This window comes from Vulpes vulpes, chromosome 14, assembly GCF_048418805.1.
Source record: "Vulpes vulpes isolate BD-2025 chromosome 14, VulVul3, whole genome shotgun sequence".
NCBI lineage: Eukaryota > Metazoa > Chordata > Mammalia > Carnivora > Canidae > Vulpes > Vulpes vulpes.
Window position 1 is genome coordinate 23,108,808 of NC_132793.1, and position 20,743 is coordinate 23,129,550.

General features: G+C 46.1%; 2 protein-coding genes across 17 annotated transcripts in view; one reads left to right on the plus strand and one right to left on the minus strand.

Annotated features, from left to right (window-relative positions):
• The window catches only part of CPNE1 (copine 1), a 37,029-nt gene extending 22,245 nt beyond the window's left edge, over positions 1 to 14,784 (plus strand). For 6 of the 7 annotated variants that reach the window (XM_072736003.1, XM_026009804.2, XM_026009806.2 and 3 more), the window contains 15 exons: positions 7,416 to 7,544; positions 7,634 to 7,813; positions 7,964 to 8,038; positions 8,125 to 8,196; positions 8,326 to 8,406; positions 8,573 to 8,662; positions 8,798 to 8,884; positions 9,020 to 9,106; positions 9,200 to 9,259; positions 9,334 to 9,467; positions 9,572 to 9,626; positions 9,871 to 9,922; positions 11,950 to 12,083; positions 12,231 to 12,467; positions 12,671 to 14,784. In XM_072736003.1, the coding sequence (XP_072592104.1) occupies positions 7,416 to 7,544; positions 7,634 to 7,813; positions 7,964 to 8,038; positions 8,125 to 8,196; positions 8,326 to 8,406; positions 8,573 to 8,662; positions 8,798 to 8,884; positions 9,020 to 9,106; positions 9,200 to 9,259; positions 9,334 to 9,467; positions 9,572 to 9,626; positions 9,871 to 9,922; positions 11,950 to 12,083; positions 12,231 to 12,467; positions 12,671 to 12,811 (1,614 nt within the window). In that variant the 3' untranslated portion in view covers positions 12,812 to 14,784. Of the gene's footprint in view, positions 1 to 7,148; positions 7,545 to 7,633; positions 7,814 to 7,963; positions 8,039 to 8,124; positions 8,197 to 8,325; positions 8,407 to 8,572; positions 8,663 to 8,797; positions 8,885 to 9,019; positions 9,107 to 9,199; positions 9,260 to 9,333; positions 9,468 to 9,571; positions 9,627 to 9,870; positions 9,923 to 11,949; positions 12,084 to 12,230; positions 12,468 to 12,670 lie in introns of those variants that run through there. The other variant, XM_072736002.1, reaches the window with a different exon arrangement.
• Positions 5,081 to 20,430, minus strand: SPAG4 (sperm associated antigen 4). 10 transcript variants are annotated; one of them, XM_072736005.1, is made up of 12 exons: positions 19,966 to 20,393; positions 19,253 to 19,459; positions 19,049 to 19,115; positions 18,825 to 18,886; positions 18,543 to 18,586; positions 18,237 to 18,262; positions 18,005 to 18,113; positions 17,664 to 17,739; positions 17,403 to 17,518; positions 16,910 to 17,077; positions 16,307 to 16,396; positions 16,030 to 16,196 (listed from the first exon to the last, which is right to left on the minus strand). In XM_072736005.1, exons 1-12 carry the CDS (start codon positions 20,273 to 20,275, stop codon positions 16,047 to 16,049), a joined length of 1,425 nt encoding a protein of 474 aa, XP_072592106.1. In that variant the 5' UTR covers positions 20,276 to 20,393; the 3' UTR covers positions 16,030 to 16,046. The 10 variants fall into 10 exon arrangements, with proteins under 10 accessions (XP_072592108.1, XP_072592106.1, XP_025865594.1 ...); XM_026009809.2 differs by having other exon boundaries at positions 19,355 to 19,459; positions 19,966 to 20,392; XM_026009813.2 differs by having other exon boundaries at positions 19,355 to 19,459; positions 19,985 to 20,233.
• Between the last annotated feature and the right edge of the window lie 313 nt (positions 20,431 to 20,743).

The following is a 20,743-nucleotide window of genomic DNA, read 5'->3' on the forward strand; positions in this document are numbered from 1 at the left end:
AGAGAGAGAAATTGTTGAGTGGTGGAGATACTGGGAAAAAGAGACCATATGAGATTTAGGCTTGAAGGATAATAATAGGTAACACTTATTGGTAATAAGAATTCCAGACTGTGAAGCACCTTGCATACATTATATAAATCTTCCCAAAAAGGTAATATCCTCCACTTTACTCTGAGGCTTAGTAATCTGCCTGTTACATAGGTAGGACATCATTCTGGTGGGTGTATAGTAGTATCTCATTGTGGTTAGGGAGAGAAGTAAGGCCAGTATTTGGAGCCTGGTCACTTTACTGCAAAACCCATACTCTTGCTCACTATATCACGTTGCTGTTGGAGATAAGAAGGAGAGTTCTTCAGGGGAGAAGGTTATGACTATAGTCCAAAGTTCTAGTCAAAGTAGGAGTCAGAATATTTGAGTTTTGGTCTTCATTTTGTTTAGCCATGTATGTGGCCTTAGCTGAATCACATTTTACCTCTCCGTTTTGAATTGAAGGACTTGGATTTAGATGAACACTTAGTTCCTTTTTATTTCTGACAATGGAGAAAAAAAAGTTTACAAGGGAGAGCAGAAGGGAACAAGACTTCAGGTGATAGAAAGCAAAGGCAGAAAACATTGGTGCTATATACTTAGTTGTTTCTGTTTGCAATTCCTCACTAACACCAGATGGAAAGGTTGGGGTGTTGGGAGTACATAGAAATAACAAGCTAGTCTTTTGTGATGAGTGTTCCTAAAAAGTTCATTTCTCCCTTGATGGCTTCAGCAGCAGGCTAGGACTAGATCTGGGTCATTTCTGAGGATCCTTGGATTATCAGTCCTTTCCTAGCATTAATTCAACAAACACTTAACAAAGCACCTGCTATGTGTGAGTTGCTAGAATAGGAGCAAGACAGATCTGATCCCTTCTCTTGTTGGATTTATAGTTACTAGAAGTAATAGATAAGTAAATAAACAGGTTACATATTTTGATAGGTTTATGAGAAGCTGGGTTTAATGTTAGGTTGGAGTTAGGGAAGGTCTCTGACTTTGTTGAACTGAGAATGGAAATGAGATTAGTTAGGAGACTGTTGTAGACATCCAGGCAAGATATGCTGGTTCAGAAGAGAGTGCACAAAGACCTGGCAAATATTAGCTGGACCTCTCTTAAAAATATAAATGAGCAAATTTCTGAGATTTTTATTTACTCACTTAAATGTGTTATTTAATATGCTTTTGTAAAATTCAAATCCTATAGAGGAAACTGAAGGTTCCATGAGATTAATTATACTGGCACTAGATGAAAAGTAAATGAGTCTGGCATAAGGTTGTAGCTGTTCCAAGGATATAGTATAGGAAAGTGGCACAAACTAGAAATTTTAATTATGTTAAGTTTTTTTTTTTTTTTAAGATTTTATTTATTCATTAGAGACACACAGAGGGAGAGGCAGAGACACGGGCAGAAGGAGAAGTAGGCTCCATACAGGAAGCCCGATGTGGGACTCGATCCTGCATCTCTAGGATCACGCCCCGGGCTGAAGGCGGCGCTAAACCACTGAGCCACTGGGGCTGCCCTTTGTTAAGATTTCTAAACATTGGCCAAAACCAAAAAAAAAAAAGATTTCTAAACAGAGGTAGGCTTAGAGTTTATTTTTATTTTTTTAAGATTTTGCTTATTCATGAGAGACACAGAGGCAGAGACATAGGCAGAGGGAGAAGCAGGCTTCATGCATGGAGCCTGATGTGGGACTCGATCCTGGGACTTCAGGATCACGCCCTGAGCCAAAGGCAGACGCTCAACCACTGAGACACCCAGGCGTCCCTAGAGATAGATTTTAAAGGAGATCCACGGGATTTGGGAGTGAGTAATAATCCCAGGGATTAGATAATTTAAAGGGTATATGACTCAAAGGATAGAAAAGTGTACATTTTAAAGCTTTGCTTGTACAAAATGCTCATTCCAGTGAGAAGCAAGAGATTGGGAAAAGACAACTGGTAGCACAAGAAGCTCTGGTCTCTTAGAAATGGAATCCAGTCCCATGTGCACATGTAGGCCCCCAACATTCTGGTTGGGGTTTTAGTCTGGTCAGAGAAGAACCTGAAAAAGGATAGAACAGGATCAGTCCTGGGGAAAGGGTGGACATGGTAATAGATTAGGAAAGAATATTCTAATCTACAGAAATCGAGGCCTAGCACCAGAAGAAGCACCTGGCCTACTGCCAATGTGTCTGTCCCAGATCAAAAACCTATATGGGATCTTTGAGAAGTCATGGAGTGAGCAAAAAGGCAGCAGCTCCAGTTGTTGCCTGTAACCTCACCACCACAGATAATTACTGGTAATACTTTTGTAATTCTCAATGAAGTATCGGGGATAAACCTGGAGTTCTCCACTGTGAGTCCACATAATTTTCCCCCAGCATTTTATTGTGAAAACTTTGAGCATACAGAAAAGTTGAACAATTATATAAGAAATATCCATATATCTACCATTTAAATTCTACAATTTAAATGTTCCTGTATGTTTTACCACATCTGTTCAACATACCATTTTATTCTTTTGGTGCATTTCAGAGAAATTGCAAACATCACACTTCACCATAAATATTTCAATATGTCTTGCATTCATTATTTCTTATAAAGTTTTGAGGAGGGTGTGGTAGTAATGTTTACATACAATAAGATTGTTTACACCTTAAGTGTACCATTAGATGAAAAATACATTTGTGACTTACATTCCTATCGAGATAAGGAACTTTTCTATTCCCCTTTGAGTCTGCTGCTTCTCAGTTGATACCTGCCTCTCCCCTGGGGGACATGGGAGTATTCTGATTTTTTTTCACTACAGATTAGTTTTGCCTGTCTTAAAACTTTATAAGTGGAATCTATGTATTTTATGCTTCAGATTCATCCATGTTGTAGATACTAATAGTTTGTTTCTTTTTGTTACCAAGTAGTTTTCTATTACATGTATAAATATGGTTTATTCATTCTCCTATTGATGGACACTTGAGCTGTTACAAATTTTTGGCTATTATGAATAAAGCTGCTATGAACATTCTTGTATAAATCTTTTTGTGGACATAATGTTTTCTTTTGGATGAAAATCTAGGAGTAGAATTGCTCTTGGACTAGATGTGTGTTTGGTTTTCTATTTGTGTGTGTGTGTGTGTGTGTGTGTGTGTGTGTGTGTGTGTTTGGTTTTCTAATAAGCTGCTAGGCCATCTCCAAAGTGGTATATTTAATGCTTTCACTAACAATGTATGAGATTTCCATTTCCTTGCCAACATTTGACATCCATTTTTCTACTTCTGACGATTGTGGTGGATCTGGAATAGTGTGGTTTTAATTTGCATTTCCATGATGTCTACTCTTCCTTTGCGTATTTCCAATTCATATATTTTCTTTTATGAAATATCTGATCATATCTTTTGCCCAATTTTAAATTATCACTTAATATTGAGTCCAGGAGTCTTGCATTTCAATTTTTTTTAAGATTTTATTTATTCATAGAGACACACACAGAGAGAGAGAGAGATGCAGAGACACAGGCAGAGGGAGAAGCAGGCTCCATGCAGAGAGCCCGATGTGGGACTCGATCCAGGGTCTCCAGGATCACGCCATGGGTTGCAGGTGGCGCTAAACCGCTGTGCCACCGGGGCTGCCCTTGCATTTCAATTTTAAAGCTCAGTTGTACAAAATCAGGATAGAGAAGATTGACTTCTGGACATATTTTAAATGGAAAGGGCTGGAAGTTTGAGTTGAGCAAAAAAGCACATGTTCCATTTATTCAGCAATAGTTGTAGGTACTGACTATATATTAAGCACTGGTATTAGGGATACAGAAATAATACCCAGCCCTAGTTCCGAAGAGCCCATAGATCATGAAGGTAGACAAAAGCCAAAATTTTGATATGGTAGTTTCAGTGTTAAATCACTAATATTTAATTTACTGAGTACCTACTATAGGGTACGTACCGTTGTAGGTACTGGAGATAGATTAGGCAAACCAGACATGGTTCCTACTCTAATACAGCTATTTTCTTCGGTATCTATGGATGAAGATAGCACAAAAGCTCTGATACAGGGAATGAGATTGACGTTGTGTATATGTGGGTCAGAAATGAAACCTGGCTGCAACATACTTGTGTGGCTAGATTGATTAGTTAGATAACTGTCAGGTCATGCAGGGAAGTCTTGTAGACTGTGGTAAAGAACTTTGGACTTTGCGTCTTTTGGGATGCCATTCCAGAGTTTTAAGCAGAGAAATGGTATGGTCTAGTTTCTGTTTTGCTAATAAACACAGAAGTATCTTGTGTGTATTTGCAGGAAAATGATTGGGAAACCATGTAATCTTTCAGAGGAGAGAGAATAAATTTTACTTGAAGAATGTGGGTCAGGCTTCATAAAGGAATAATGTTATAGCAGAACTTTGGATGACAAGGCATTTGTTAGGAAAGTCTGAAGTATCAGCATGTGTGTGGGTGTAACCAGAAATAGCTTTGGATGACTAGTTGGTTGGATGGTGGGATAGCAGGAGGAAGAGCAAACTGGGCAGGGCTTTGAAGGTTGAATTAGGGATGCGGGGTTACCATATTACACAACTACCGAATTCTGTGTAGATGTGCTCTCTGGGGTTGTGCCATGAGGTAGTCTTGCTAGGGGAGTTTGGCTCTGAACCTAAGAGCCATGGGCAGCTTTGCAGGGCTTCTAGTTAAGGTAGAGACTCTGGAAGCTGACACAAGAAAGACTAGCTGAGGCAGTGCTAATGAGAAGCCAGCGAAGAAGCAAGAAACTGTGAACCCTGAAGTTGGGTAGGGGTTGTTGAACTGGAGATAGGCTTTGGGCTTTGCATAGTCAAGAGGACTTGAGTTGTGGATTGGGGAAAAAAGCTAACAAAGTCCTTTAAAAAATACAAAATAAACTATAAAATATTTAAACAATGCAGAAGTATATAGAGATTATAAAATCCTCACCTTCATTCTGCTTCCATTAGGTGTACCTAAAAGTTGCATTTTTTTGGTGTACCTTCTGTTTTCCGTGTATTTTGTGTATGTATTCAAATCCAGTGTATATATACATACAGTTGAAGTTTCAGGTGGAGTCATACTTTTCTTACCATTCTTTGCAACTTTATTTTTTCCATATAATACCAATGTAATATAGTTCTCCCTTGTATTTTACCTACTGCTCAGCATTCCATTGTTTTAATGTATCATAGTTTACATAGTACACAATAGATCTTCAAGCAGCCTCAGGGGTTTTACTATTCTCAGCAGTAGTGATATGAACATTCTTTATTCTGTGGAAACACTGCCTCAGAGAACATGTGAAGTGAGAAGCACGGAGTCAAAATGTGACTTGTGGAAGTTGTGGTCCCACTCCTTTGGGAGTATGTGTTCATCTCTGATCTGTTCTTAGGGAACTTCCAAAGAAGGATGATCAGACTGGTCAGAGTCTACAAGACACATTCTAGGAGCAACATTAAAAAAAAAAAACAAAAAAACTGGGGCTGTTTTTCTGGATTTTGGCTGGGGATTTCACTGTTTCCAGCTGTCAGATGGGTTCTCAGAGGCAGCTGGAATAGGGCTTTCCTTGTAGAAGTTTAAACTGGGGAGAAATAGGACAAATATGTAGAAATGAGAATTCAACAGACGTGAGTTGTTTCAGTGGGACTTTATGGAGCAAGATTGTCTAAATGGATTAGAGTGGGGGGTTTTCCGTCATCGGATGCTTTCAAGCAGAGACTGAGGTACTATGAACAGGCAGTATGTAAAGTATGTCAAAGTGTAAGAGTCATTCCAGCATTGGTTGATAATAGCACTCCAGGTGGAGACCATGAGGCACCAAGACCATGAGGAACAGCGCTAACTGGGCTAGGTTGGGGGAAGGATTGAGGGTCGGTTTAGGGGAAGCTAAGGCTGGGATATAGTGCTGGGAAACCTGGAGTGGCTGAGTTAAGCTGGGTGAGAGATATGATGTCATCTGTACATTTGCTACAGACGGTCTGCAGGTGTATGGGTCATCAGAGACACGGATAATAAGGAGTCAGGATAATTGTTATGGGGACTGTAGGAAGGGGTTACAAGAGAATCATGGTGATCCATGCAAGAAGATAGTATTTCAGCCAAGGAAATGGGTGCATTGAAATTGGTGTTCCTTGATTGCCAATCACTTTGGAGATGGCTGGGCTGGGAGCTAAGGCTGGAGATGGCCTTTTGGATTTCATTCAGCAAATATTTATTATCTTGGTGCTTGGGATAGAGCGATGAACAGAGCAGACAAATATCCCTTCCCTCCCGTTTACATTCCCTATATAGTGGGGAAGAGAGATTATATATTAGAGAATGATAAATGCTAACGAGAAAAGGCATGAAAGGAGTATATGATGTTAGTAGAGTTGAAATAATAAGTACTTAGAAAAGGAGAGCCTTTTTCTTAATAATAGAGAAGATGATTTTTGAATAAAGACCTAGAAGGGAGTGAGGACACAGCAAGCCATGTGAATAATATGAGGGAAGAAACAAGTTTATTTGAGCAATGGCAGGCAAGCAGACCGGTGTGTTCAGAATGGAGTGAGCAAGAGAGGTGTTATTAGGAAATCAAGTTAGAGAGATCTAGATCTTTCAAGACTTTGGAGACCATGGTAGAGTTTGGATTTTTTCTAATTGGAAATCATTAGAGGGTTTCGCAGAGATGTAACATAACCTGACTTAACGTTTTAACAGGATCGCCCTGTTTGTTGTATTGGAAATAGTCTGTTGGTGTGAAGATGGGATGGAGGTAGGGATGCTATAGGATAAGGGAGACCAGTTAAAGAGGCTAATGTGATAAACCCAGCGAGAAATGATGATGGCTTGGACTGGGTAGTAACATTGAGGCTAGTGAGGAGCTGGCAATGAGGAACTGATTACCTGCTAGGAGAATTATTAGGGGGTATCCTAATACCACCTCAGGATGCAATGCCTGAGAGTTAGTGAGAAATCATTGGAGGAAGAAACTTTTTGGGGAGTTGTGTCTGGATCATGGTTGTGTTGGTATTGAAACTTTGATTAGGATCTGATTTGGAGCCAGTAAAGGGTTAGAGTGGGATTCATTGGAGATGAGGGTTGGATTCTGGATCTAGAGAACATTATAGGGAATTTAGGGTGAGGTCCAATTTGGGCTCAGAGTTGTTGATGAAGGCCAGTATACTTTTTCTGCATCTTCCCATCATACCAGGGTTGGTTGTACTCACCGTGTCCTGTCCCATTGAGCTCACCCTAAGGGAATTAGAGGAGTATGGAGACTCTAAGGGCCTTCTCTTCCTTAGGTGTCCTAGAGCTGGATACAGGCTCAGCCCTGCCTGGGTGAAGCCTGTTGGCCTTCCTTCCCAAGCTGGGACCTATAGTCAGGGAAGGGTGGAGAAGGTTCCTCAGTGCTTGACTCAGGTCCTTTTTTCCCAGATGGCCCACTGCGTGACCTTGGTTCAGCTATCCATTTCCTGTGACCACCTCATTGACAAGGACATCACCTCCAAGTCTGACCCACTCTGCGTCCTTTTACAGGATGTGGGAGGGGGCAGCTGGGCTGAGGTGAGAATGGAGATGAAGTTGTGGAGGAAGGCTAGGACTGTTTTGGGGGTGGAGAGAGTGACTGTGATGCTGTTGGCCTCTACCCACAGCTTGGCCGAACTGAGCGAGTACGGAACTGCTCAAGCCCTGAATTCTCTAAGACTCTGCAGCTTGAGTACCACTTTGAAACAGTCCAGAAGCTCCGATTTGGCATCTATGACATAGACAACAAGACACCTGAGCTGGGGGATGATGACTTCCTAGGAGGGGCTGAGTGTTCCCTAGGACAGGTATGTAGGGTTTGGGATAAAAATCCTTTAGACACATCTTCAGTAAGAGTCCTAACAGCCCAGACTGTCTGGAATGTGGAGGTGGGGGGTCAAGCAAGACTTAACTCTGCCTGAGATTTTGCTCCCCCACCCATCCCTGCTCTGCCCCAGATTGTGTCCAGCCACATAATAACTCTACCCTTGATGCTGAAGCCTGGAAAACCTGCTGGGCGGGGGACCATCACGGTAAGGAACAACTGGGGGGGGGGGAGCGGGGTTTACATCAATGAGGAATTCATGAGGTGATACAGTCTCATGCCTCCCCTTCCTAGGTATCTGCCCAAGAGATGAAGGATAGTCATGTAGTGACCATGGAGGTGGAGGCCAGAAATCTAGATAAGAAGGTGTGTCTGGAAGGAAGCCCTGGAGGTTTAAGAATTGGGACAAGGATGGTGTGTTTGGGGGTAAGGGTGGGGACTAGCAAAATGGTTGTCTCTCCCTGAGTCATACTGTGGTCTCTGTGGCATTGACAGGACTTCCTGGGGAAATCGGATCCATTCTTGGAGTTCTTCCGTCAGGGTGATGGGAAATGGCACCTGGCCTACAGATCTGAGGTGTGAGACCCTTGGGACTGGGTGGAGTAGGGTAGGAGAGACTTTCCTGGGGCTTGTGATTACCAAGGTTTGGAACAGGGAGAAAGACTGCATATGGATAAAGAAGGATGACAGCTCCCCATATGTCAGCCCAGAGCTCACTAGAAGCCTCGTGCTCCACCTTTAGGTCATCAAGAACAACTTGAACCCTACATGGAAGCGCTTCTCTGTTCCCCTTCAGCATTTCTGTGGGGGAGACCCCAGCACACCCATCCAGGTGAGGAGTTTGCCTTCTCAATGGACAGAGCAGGGGCAGAGAGCCTGGGGAGGGATTTATTCTCACCTGTCCCCCCACCTCACCTCTGGTCTCTGTATACACATACACACACCCTCCCCCTCCACCCACCCACAGGTGCGATGCTCCGATTATGACAGTGATGGTTCACACGATCTCATTGGTACCTTCTACACCAGCTTGGCCCAACTGCAAGCAGTCCCGGTGAGTGCCAGCCCTGCTCAGGGATGTTGAGGTGGGCCTAAAGGACTGCAGCCCCAGGGAGAGAGGGAGGGAAGGCAGGCCAGTCCTGGCTGATAGCCTGGGAGTTTCCTACTCTAGTTTTTCTTTTCTCACCAGGCTGAGTTTGAATGCATCCACCCTGAGAAACAGCAGAAAAAGAAAAGCTACAAGAACTCTGGGACTGTTCGTGTCAAGATTTGCCAGGTGAGGCAATAATCCATGTGACCCAGGCTCTGACTCCTGTGTTCCATGGCCCCAACCCCTTCATCTCAGCCATGATCCTGGTTTCATCTGCAGGTAGAAACACAATATTCATTCCTGGACTATGTGATGGGAGGCTGTCAAATCAACTTCACTGTAAGTTGCTTTATCGGGGGCAAGAGAACAGATCTGGGTCACAAAGTGGCCTTCAGCTCCGCTCCTCCTCCTAGGTAGGCTTGGACTTCACGGGCTCCAATGGAGACCCTTCCTCCCCGGACTCCCTGCACTACCTGAGCCCATCAGGGGTCAATGAATACCTGACAGCACTGTGGAGTGTGGGCAGCGTGATCCAGGACTATGACTCGTGAGTAACTTGTTCTCTTGCCCATCACCCTCCCCACAGTTGCTTCAGCCTCTGGGCTCACAGTCCCCTCTCTGTCTCTTCTCCAACTCACTGTCTTCCCATAGGGACAAGCTGTTCCCAGCATTTGGATTTGGGGCCCAGGTACCTCCTGATTGGCAGGTGAGCACTCTTTTTGCCTCTCTAACTCCTTTCAGTGTCAGGGTCCTGATTTGGGGGCATGTGGATGACTTGCTGTCACCCAGCTTTATGTGGAGATGCAGGGATGTATCCCTACAGGCATGCATACAAAAAGTGTTCAGAACTACATAGCTCCTCTATAATGCTTGGTATATACTGTACTGTCCTTTTTTTTTGCACATAGATGGTCATGGGGAAAGAACTTCATTTTCATTCTTGCCCTTAGGTCTCCCATGAATTTGCCTTGAACTTCAACCCCAGTAACCCCTACTGCACAGGTGAGTTCCTCCAGCCTCCACCACAAGGCAGATGTCTGTACCTGGAAGGCCAAATCTATGCAGACAAGGGAGTGTGGGGTGGGGGTAATGACTAATGGGGCAGATATCTGATTCTGTTGTCCAGAGGAGTGGATTTTAGAGCTGGGTCTCTGGACTCAAATCTAGATCTCAAATCTTTATCTTGCATCTTTCTAAAACCACATGACTTGGGACCCATGTACTTTGGCTTCATAAAAACAATAAATATTGTAGGATATTGAATATTTAAGGAGAGGATACATATAAACTTTGAAGCATGAGCCTGGCATATACAAAGCACCTTCTAAGAAATGGTAGCTGTTGCCTGGAAGCTCACTGGTACCTGTCTAGGCATTAGTGGAAGCCTTGGTGCAGCTCTTTTCAGCGTGATTTTTGCCCAAGCTCTTCTGTCTAGAGTAGGCCAAACCTCTTGACTTCTTAGTACCCCCATGTAGGCAACAAACCAAAGGGGAAAATTTGACCTGACCTGGGTTTTTGACACGAGTTCAGACTTAGAGAAAAGTTACAAGAGTAGTTATAGGCGGTTTAGATCATTAGAGCTCAGCGATCAGGGCCTGGGGCGCAATGGCTATTCATCTTCACCCAGATTACCCAAACAAACATTTTACCACATTTGCTTTGTTATTCTCTCTTTGTCACTCAGATTTTCTGTCTCTTCCTCTCCTTCCCTGCCCCCCCATGCATATAGATATGGTTGTATATCTGTATCTGTGTACATGTATATATGTGTGTGTATACAGTTTTTTTTCCTGAAATGTTTGAGAATTATGAGTAAGCCCTGCCCCAAGTTTGCCTCTGTGGCCTCATCAACTTTGCACCCTTCATCCCTTAAATACTTCAGTGTATGTTTCCTAAAATCAAAGACATTCTCTTATGTAACTACAGTACAATTTTCAAAATCAGGAAATTAACATCAATACTATTATCCAATCTAGAATTTATTCAAGTTTTGCCAGTTGTCTTTTACAGTAAAAGAAAATCTCAGATCACACAGTGCATTCATTTATTTTGTCTTCCAGAGTTCTTCATGTCTTTCATGATACTGTTGGTTTTTTTTTTTTTTTTTTTTAAGATTACAGGCTAGATAATTTGTAGAATGTCCTTCAGTTTGGATTTACCTGATCTTTCTTTATAATTAGATTCAGATTATGCACTTTTGGTGGGCATATTACAGAAGCGATGCTATGTGTTCCCTCAGTACACCATGTCAGGAGGCCCTGATGTTGATTTATCCTATTACCAGTGATGTTAACTTTGATCACTTGGCTAAAGTAGAGTCATAGAGTCTACCAGGTTTTTCCATTATTTGTAATTAATGAGTATCTTTTGGGAATATACTTTGAGGCTATGTAAATATCCAGTTACTCATCAACTAGTACTCTATAGTTTTAGCACCCGTTGATGGTCTTTGCCTGAATCATTTATCTCTGATTGTCAAATGAATTTGTAATTCCTCCTCCTTACATTAAGGAAGAGCTTCCTTGGGATCCCTGGGTGGCGCAGCAGTTTGGCGCCTGCCTTTGGCCCAGGGCGTGATCCTGGAGACCCGGGATCGAATCCCACATTGGGCTCCTGGTGCATGGAGCCTGCTTCTCCCTCTGCCTATGTCTCTGCCTCTCTCTCTCTGTGACTATCATAAATTAAAAAAAAAAAGGAAGAGCTTCCTCTTCTTTCCCATTAATTATTTAATATCTAGGGACTCTTATTAAATGGATTAAAATTCATTACTTTATTAAGTAGGTTATATAATCTGATGCTCAACTGTCTTAGATTTGTTTAGGGAGCCCCCTTAATCAGTTTTAACTCAAGTTGTGATTTAGGCCAAATGCTCTTCTTCTCTTTGGTCTTAATTCTCCCATTTATAGGATAAGGTTAAGTACCTTGGGTTATAGGAGTGATTGGATGAAATACACCCACATTCCCAAATTTCCTCAGCCATGATGGGATTATGTCAGTATTTTACATTGTTTTTTGCCTGCCTTTTCTAGGCATCCAGGGCATTGTAGATGCTTACCGCCAAGCCCTGCCCCAAGTTCGCCTCTATGGCCCCACCAACTTCGCACCCATTATCAACCACGTGGCCAGGTTGGCAACCCAGGCTGCACATCAGAGGACGGCCTCGGTGAGGATCGTGGGAGGTAGTGGTGGTAGTGGTCTTGGTCAAGGGCTCCCTTCAGGAATATATAACAAGAGGCTTCTTGTCAGTATGGGAACGTGTGGCTAGGGTGTTTAGAGGTCTTCCTTAGTTTATGAATGGACTTATCCTCAGCAATACTTCGTGCTGTTGCTGTTGACTGATGGTGCTGTGACAGATGTGGAGGCTACACGTGAGGCTGTGGTGCGTGCCTCCCACCTGCCCATGTCAGTGATCATCGTGGGTGTGGGTGGTGCTGACTTCGAGGCCATGGAGCAACTAGATGCTGACGGTGGACCCCTGCGGACACGTTCTGGGGAGGCAGCTGCCCGTGACATAGTGCAGTTTGTGCCCTACCGCCGCTTCCAAAATGTGAGTGGGGGTAAGCTTGGGAACAGATCAGATCTGGGAGTTTATCCCTCTACCTCTTTCTGAGTGAGGATACTCTCAACCATTCATCTAAGCCAGGGCAGCAGGGTTGGGTGTTGGTATTTGTATCCTTTCTTGGGTATGAAATATAGACTTTGGGAAGCTGTTATGGGTTGCCACTGACCTTGCCCTTCTTCTCCTGGCAGGCCCCTCGGGAGACACTGGCACAGACTGTGCTTGCAGAAGTACCCACACAGCTGGTCTCCTATTTCAAGGCCCAAGGTTGGGCCCCATTCAAGCCAATTCCACCCCCAGCAAAGAGCCCTGCACAGGCCCCTCAGGTCTAGGTTCCATTAGAGGATAGGCTATGGCTAGTCCTCAGCCTTGTGTCCCCAAGGTTCCCGTAAGCGTGAGCCCCGTAAGCACACATTCCCCAGTGCTGCACTTTACATTTTATACTTTTATATTTGCTCCTGCTGTTGTTGCTCTTGATTCCCTCCTGCTTGCCCTGGAGTCCTTCATTTAATAAAGATCAATGAAGACCATTGCTTTGCCACCACTCTCTACTTTTGAGTAGGAATTTGCAATTTGCCATGTTTATTTTTTTCTGAGCCTCGGTTTATCCCCCTTAGAGGTTGTAGAGTGAAGGATACCTCTGACATCATAGCCCCAGTCAAATAGGATATTCCTGGCCAGAAGTGTAGAGATACTTTTATTTTTTTAAATAAAAAGATTGAATGTGAGCCAAATACTTAGTCTGCCCTGCCATAGGGCAGAGCTGAGCTGGAAATATAGACAAGGTGGAACATGCTGGGGAGGGATGAGTTTTAAGGGCTATGCTAGACTTCCTGGAGGAGGGAGCAGTGATGGTTCTAATCGTAAAGATAGGCTACAAGCCTGAATCCTTTTAGCAGCTAATTTTTTTCTTACTAGAAAATTAATATGTATATTCATTATAAAAGAAAAAATACAAAAGAAATATCATTATCCAAACTCCTATGTGCTAGGGACACCTGGGTGGCTCAGTGGTTGAGCATCTATTTGCCTTTGACTTAGGATGTGATCCCAGGGTTCCGGGATCGAGTCCCCCATCGGGCTTCCTGCATGGAACCTGCTTCTCCCTCTGCCTATGTCTCTGCCTCTCTCTCTCTGTGTCTCTCATGAATAAATAAAATCTTTAAAACAAAACAAAACAAAACCATGTACCAAAAAAATATTTGGTGCATAGTTTTTAGTCCATCATGTAAATTTATAATCTTTACATATATTTTATTTTATAAAAATGGGATCATATTGTATCTACTGTTTTAACACACTTTAAAATATATGCTAGTTAGTATAAAATTATTTCAAATATAAATATTGTATAAAATAGATAACAGAGCAGGTGAGGGTTCTTGTCTTTCCTAGGTCTGACTTTTTTTCTAAGTAGGATATTATATATACTCATTATACCTTGTTTTTATTATATTTTGGGTGTCTTACCCATTAGAACTTATTGGTGACCTTATTCTTTTTTTTTTTTTGACCTTATTCTTTTTAATGCATATATAGTTTGTGTATGAATGTTCTATAGCTTATTAGCCAGTCTCTTACTGAGATTTGAGTCCCTTTCAATTTTCAGTTTTGTTCTATCACAAAGTGCTGTAATGAATCTTTGTACATTTATCTGTGCATTTACCACAATATTTTTAAAGAATTTGTTTCTAGAAGTAGAAATGCTAGACCAAAGGATATAAATATTTAGCATTTTAATAGATACTGTAAATTGCCCTCCATAACAACAGTTTTTTTTTTTAATCCTTTTTCTATTAATTTGAGAGGCAAAAACTTCACTTTTAGCTTGAATATATTTAATTTTGAAGGCTAGGTATCATAGTCTATGTGCTTACTTGTGAGAAATATTTCTTCTGAATAGCCTCTTTATAGGTTTTTGTTGGTGTTTTAACCTTTGTTCTTATACATGTTAAAATATTTCTCCAGAGTTGGTGCCTTTTCATTTATAGTATCTTGCCAATATAGCTTGCTTTTTAAGAAATTATCCATATATCATTTATTACTTCCCATGACATTAAACATTCCCTTAAATAGTACCATTTCTTTTGGTCACATTATTTTTGTATCATAATGTATCTTTTTTTTTTTCATAATTTATCTTTTTAGATACTATTTCTGCTTTTCTCTTTTTTTTTTTTTGCTTTTCTCTTATAAGCAACAGTGTAATGAATATCCTTAAAAGTATCATCTTTGATTATATTGATGTATCCTTTGAGTTAATTCTTAGAAATGGAATTACTGTGATTAAAGAATATAAAAAGTCTTAAGTCTTTTGGTTCCTATTGTGAAATTGCCCTCCAGAAAAGCTATATTAGTTCATATTTTTGACCTTAGGCTTTGAGAGCACTCAGTAATTTAAATCATAAAAGTAATATCCTGAAAATTTAAATAAATGGATATGTATTTCACCCTCACACATACTCCTGCATTTCACTTCTAGAGGTGTAACCACTGTTCATAATCATTATATATATATATATATATATAAGAACACACTGGGAAGGATTCCTAATAGCCAAGATGGCACATGTTCCTTTGTTCAGGCTGGCCCCCATTTTCTATTCTCTGCTTGGGTAGAACTTCTTAATCTTTTGATATACCTGTCTCCATCTTTTATTTTTTCAGTTCTACTTTGACTCTTACGAGTAAAGAATTGTTATTAGATCAATAAAGGAACTCTTCCCTGGAGCATCCTCCCTCCCCTGTCAGGCTCCCTGAGGGCAGGGACTAATGAACACCAGACCACCTATGCTGGGCCTAGAAGTAAAGACAGCCTGAGATGGGGTTACCAGACCTGCATCAACTTGGACTCTGATGCTCCCTAGAGGTTCTCAAGTCTCCTCAGTTTTTGAGTATTTCCCTAAAGAAAAAGGGTAGTTAACCTCTCCACTTTTACCTAGCAGAAGTTGTAGAGACTGTCCCAGAGGTTGGGGGTAGGAATTGAACTGCACAAATACAGCTTCAGGCTGACTGGCAGCTCTGAGTTAAAGAGGGTGGCCTTGGGCAGCCTGAATGGCTCAGCGGTTTAGCACCGCCTTCAGTCCAGGGCCTGATCCTGGAGACCCAGGATTGAGTCCCACGTTGGGCTCCCTGCGTGGGGCCTGCTTCTCCCTCTGCCTGTGTCTCTGCCTCTCTCTCTCTCTCATAAATAAATCTTTGAGAAAAAAAAAAGAGGGTGGCCTCTACAGGAAGATAGGTTTGGGTTCCTCTATGGCACTGTTCTTCATTAGCTCTGTGACCTTGAGCGTTTCCTGACCTGAGCGGTTTCCCCCTCTGTGATTATAAGGATCAGATAATGTGTAGAATGTCCAGAGCACCATTTTTTGTACATGGTAAACACTCCATTAACATGAGCTGCTATCATTTTGATCTGAACTTCTCAAAATTAAGAGGGTGCACTGGAAAGTAGACCCCCACACACACCATACTTATATGCCAAAGGCAGACAGAGGCCTCCCCCTGCCCCCAGCACGGATCCAGTTTCTTTCAGCACAGACCTGCACTCTACTCCAACAATCAGCATGTTTAATGGGGTTCCCCTGTGGCATTGTCCCCTGCCCCCTCCGAAGTTCGCATGCCATGGGCTCGGACCCGATACAAGCATGTGAAACGGGGGTGGCCCCAGTTGCTTAGAATCTGGATCTTCACCTTGGGAAAGGCAGCTGGGGGATCATTCTAGGGAGACAAATGGATCATGCCAAGGCCTGCTGTCCCAAGGGCTGCCTTTCTCCCCAGTCTTCCTTTGCTGTCCCATTCTTTTAGCACCCTCACCCCCAGAGACACACCTGTAGATGGAAAGTCTGAATCTCCGATTTCTCCACATTGAAGGTGAATTTCCCCAAGAAAACTTCAGTCTCATCATCAACCTGGAGGCCCTGGTGGGTGAAGAGTGAGTGGAGGAACAGTGAGGCACAGGTGGAAGAGGGAGAAAGCAACTTTATTGAGGATCTACTGTGGTGTGGAGTCATTATACGCGCACTCTCATTTATTTTTTGGTGTTAGGATAGTGTAGTGTGGAATGTAGGCTCCAAGAAACCAGGTTGCAAAGTTTTGTCTGGCCAGTTGTTAGCTGTGTGACCTTGACAAATGCTTTTCTGAGCATTACTTTCCTCATCAGTGGGGGGGGGGGGGGGGGAGGGGGAATGATAGCGCTTCATAGGTTGTTGACCCATTGCAAGGAGATGATCCGTTTAAAGTACTTAGCACAGAATAAGTGCTCAATAAAGCCATACCTACTGTTTGAATATGGTTGTAATTATAACTTGTAGGCCTGAGAAGCAAGTGGTAGTATCTCCACTTCAAAGATGAGCAAGCAAAGACTTTGACCCCAATTTTCATGACTGCCTGGTACTTAAATCCCCCACCTCCTTAGCCTCAGCCCCACTCACGTAGACTGCGAAGTCGCGGGGGGCGCTTTTGGCTCCTCCGGTGTGTGCCACACTGGGTGGTGGGTGCTGCAGGGTGATGTCGCTTAGTTGCACACGACCCGGTAGCCGGATCACCACCTGGCCCTGGTCGCCCTCAAAAGCCCAGCAATTCCCCGGGAATACATCTGGCTGCAGGTGAGCAGGTAGATCTTAAGAACCCACAGACAGCCATTATGGCCCTTCCCCAGTGTGGGCATTGGTTCAGGTAAGCCCTGCCCTCAACTCAACCCCTTAATCGGCCCCACCCAGTCCAAACCCAGGTCTGTCCCAACCAGATTCTGTTGACTGCCCCAGTCCCTAGCACCCCCAGGCCCCGCCTCCAGCCGGGCCCATCCCCTGCCAAGGAGGGCCCCACCTAGTGCCACACCCTCAGTTCCTCCTTTAGGGATCTGTTGGGTCCTTTCCCCAGCATTCCGCCCCTGGTCTGGTTCTGGGATCCAGGTTCCAGGCCCACCTCCAGGATAACGGTTGGCGGCCGTGCGTAATTCCAGAAGCTGAAGCGATTCCAGAAATAGGCAGTGTTCGCATCCTCATAATCGTGTGATGTCTTCTCAAGGTCGATGGAGGCCCCTGGAGCAGGGAGAAGCAATCATTCAGGGGCTCCCAGGCCTGACCAACAGCTGGGGCTGGGTCTCCGAAGTCGGTCTTTTTGGGCTGGTCATGTGCATAGGTCTGTGTCAATGTCTCCCTCTCTTCCCGTTTCTCTGGGTCTTACCCACAGAGCTCAGCGCATAGTCGGGTTTCCTCACAAAGTCTTCATTCAACCTCTGGAATACAAGCTTGGCCACTCTCTGAAAAGAGGGAGGGTGGGTCCTGGAAGGATGAGCTTGCAGGCAGGTTTATGGGGGGGGGGGGGCAGAATTCTGGGACTAGGTTCTCTAGGTTGGACTTTGTGGGCCCTGGGAGACATTCCGAAGTCGGGGCTCTGGGGCGAGGTTTACCGCTCTGGACCCAAGGAACCAGCCTCCGCCAGGGGCTTCCAAGGCGGACCTTGGACTGAGCAGTGGGCGGGCCCACGGGGCGCACTTTGAAAAGACAGGAGGCTGCAGGGCTCACCTCGCTGTTGGCTGCGCGAACGCTGGACACTTCCTTGTGCAGTTTATCCAACTCGGCCTGGAGCTGCTGCAGTTGCTGCCCCTGGGAGCGTACGCGCTCGTGGTACTCGCTGCAGGTGGGAGGTTGGCACTGTGTGGCTAGCTCCCTGTCCCCCCTGGGCACTTCCTGTAAGGCCCCCCACAGAAGCGCCTTTGAGCCCCCTAATTTCCCCACCCCAGGTGCCCTCTTTCACCTTAGAGTCAGCATCTCTTTAGGTTCCTGTTGGAGGAAGGGAGGGACCAAATACAACTGCTCAGCTCCCACTCACTTCCTTCTCCCCCATCAGCCTGGGAGCAGCCTGACTTTTGAGGGCCTTCTTTTTGGGGACTGCTGCCCCTTCCCTGACCTGCCAGGACCTCTCAGAGACCCCCAACCACCTCTGGGCACAATCCCTGAGATCTGCTTATATCCCTTCCTTATGATTAGAGCCTCCAGTGCTGTCCCCCTCCCACCCAGGGGACCCCCACAACCTCCAGTTCATGCAGTCGCCCTGACTCACATTCTCCAAAGGAGGGATCAGGTACAGCAGCCCCCACCAGAGTGCTGGAGAAGGAGGGGTGGTGTCAGGGGAAGCCAAGGGAGAGGGTTTCCCTGGCATAAAGGGGCAGTGAGGAGAGAAAAGGCTGGAGGGGGCTGCTATGCCTGAGGGGGGCTAGTGGGCTCTGAAGGGGACTGAGCAGCTGAAGGCACTGAGTGGGCTGAGGGATATAGGAGAAAATGTGCCAGGTTCTGCTCCAGAGCATCCAGGGCTGGGGCCCCAGGGGATTCACCACCATCTCACCTGCCAGAAAGAGGCTCAGCAGTGACACAGCCGTGAGCAGGAAGCGGATGGAACAGACCTCCCTGAAGAACGGAGGGAGACTGAGGCCGCGGACCCTAATGAACCCCACAGCCCCACGCCGGGGTCCTAGACCCAACTCCCTCCAACATGACTCAGCCAGGTGTGAGTCGGCTCGAGGCTCTGCGGGTCCGGCCCTGCTCCCCGCCCCATTCCCTCCCTCTGACCTGTACACGACGATCAGCACGTCTCCTACCAGGGACAGCAACACGCTCAGCACCTGCAACAGCAGGCCTGGGGAGAGGAGAGGACGTTTAGAGGTGGCAGAGGCGAAGAAGAGAGCGTGGGGTTCGAGGTGCAGGAGGGGCTTGGGAAAAGAGGAGTGGGCTAAGAGAACGAGTTGGGGCTCAGGGAAGGGGCTGGAGACTGACATGGGCCCGGCTCAGAACGAAAACGGTCTCTCGGAAATGAGAACCGGAATTCAGAGAGGGGAGCCAGAGGGTCAGAGGGGTTCCGGCTGGCCTGGCCCATACTCAAGAAGCTCTTGGACACGCGCGGTGGAGGCATCTCCTGCCTCAGATCCAGGGTCGAGAGAAGGTCGAGCTGCTCCTCAGAGACTACGGGAGAGCCAGCCGGTTCTGCGGGAGCCCAAGGGCGCCATTGGGGCCTTGCGCAGTGCAGGTCCACTCTTTCCCCGGGACCCGGCCGCAGGTTCCCCAGCCCAGAAGCGGTGCAGCCGCCGCAGGCACTGGTCCCACCGCATCCCCACCCTAGCTCTCTCTCAGCACTCTGAGGCCCACCCCTCAGGGATGCTCGGTCAAGGCGTTAGTCCCCTCGCCAAACGGAGACCCCGCCTTCAGACAAATATTGGTGCGGCCATATTTCTCTGGTAGCCACTTATGCTAAGAGCAAGGCCGCGCCTCCTCAGGGGCGTCCAATCACAGGATTTCCCCGCCCCTTCCCAGGCCCGTCCATCACACCGAGGTCCTGCCCCTTAGGGAATCGTATTTGGGGCCTCCCCTCTTTGCCCTGCAGGCCCCGCCCCCCGGGAGGGGCCCAGATTCTGTCCCGATTCCGCGCCAAGCACCGCCCCCTTGGACCCCGCCCCCTCCCTCAGCTCTCCCGGGTTGGACCCCGCCCGCACCCGAGGCCCCGCCCCTCACGGTTGCCGCGCCACAGGCGGTCGGCCCATTGTGGCTCCGAGGCGCAGGCTTCTGCCGAGAGCTTCCAGCCCATGTGGTTCCTCCGGACACTCCTGCGCTCAAGGCGGGCTCACCGCAGCTCGAGCCCCGGGCTCTTCTGCCCTCGGGCTCCCCGGGCCCCGGTCCAGCTGACCGGGGCCCGCTGCTGTCCCCCGAGGTGACGCTCACTGAGCTGTTGCTGTTGTCGCTGTAGAAGTTGGGCGTGTGCTTGTGAGGGGACGTGGCCGAGCCCGGGCGGGGGCTCCGCCGCATCCTGACCCCGGGGCGCCCTCTCTCGGACGCCAAAGTCGCCGCCGCAGCCGCCAAGGCCCTCGGCTCTCCCTCAGCGGATGTGCGCCGCCGGGACCCCACGGACCCTGCGTGCAGCCGGCGGGGCCCCGGTCCGGATTCAACCCTCTCCCCTGTGGCTGAGCCCGGCTGCTGACGTCATAAAGGAGCCTTTGGTCTCTACGGAACGCCCTGAGGGTGCGTCACAGAGCTAGTGGTGACGTCCCTGGGAGCCATGGCTGTCTCTCATTCTTTGCCATGTTAAAGCAAGCGATGACATCACACCGCTTCCCAGAAGGCCCCGTCTACGCGCTCGGCGTAAAAGAATATCTATCCCCCTTCCTGCTTAGCTTTTCTCCTCAGCTCATATCACCGACGTGCTGTATATTTGACTTACATATTTCTTCATTACCTGTCACACCCGCCAGAACTTTATGAAGGCAGGGATTTTCG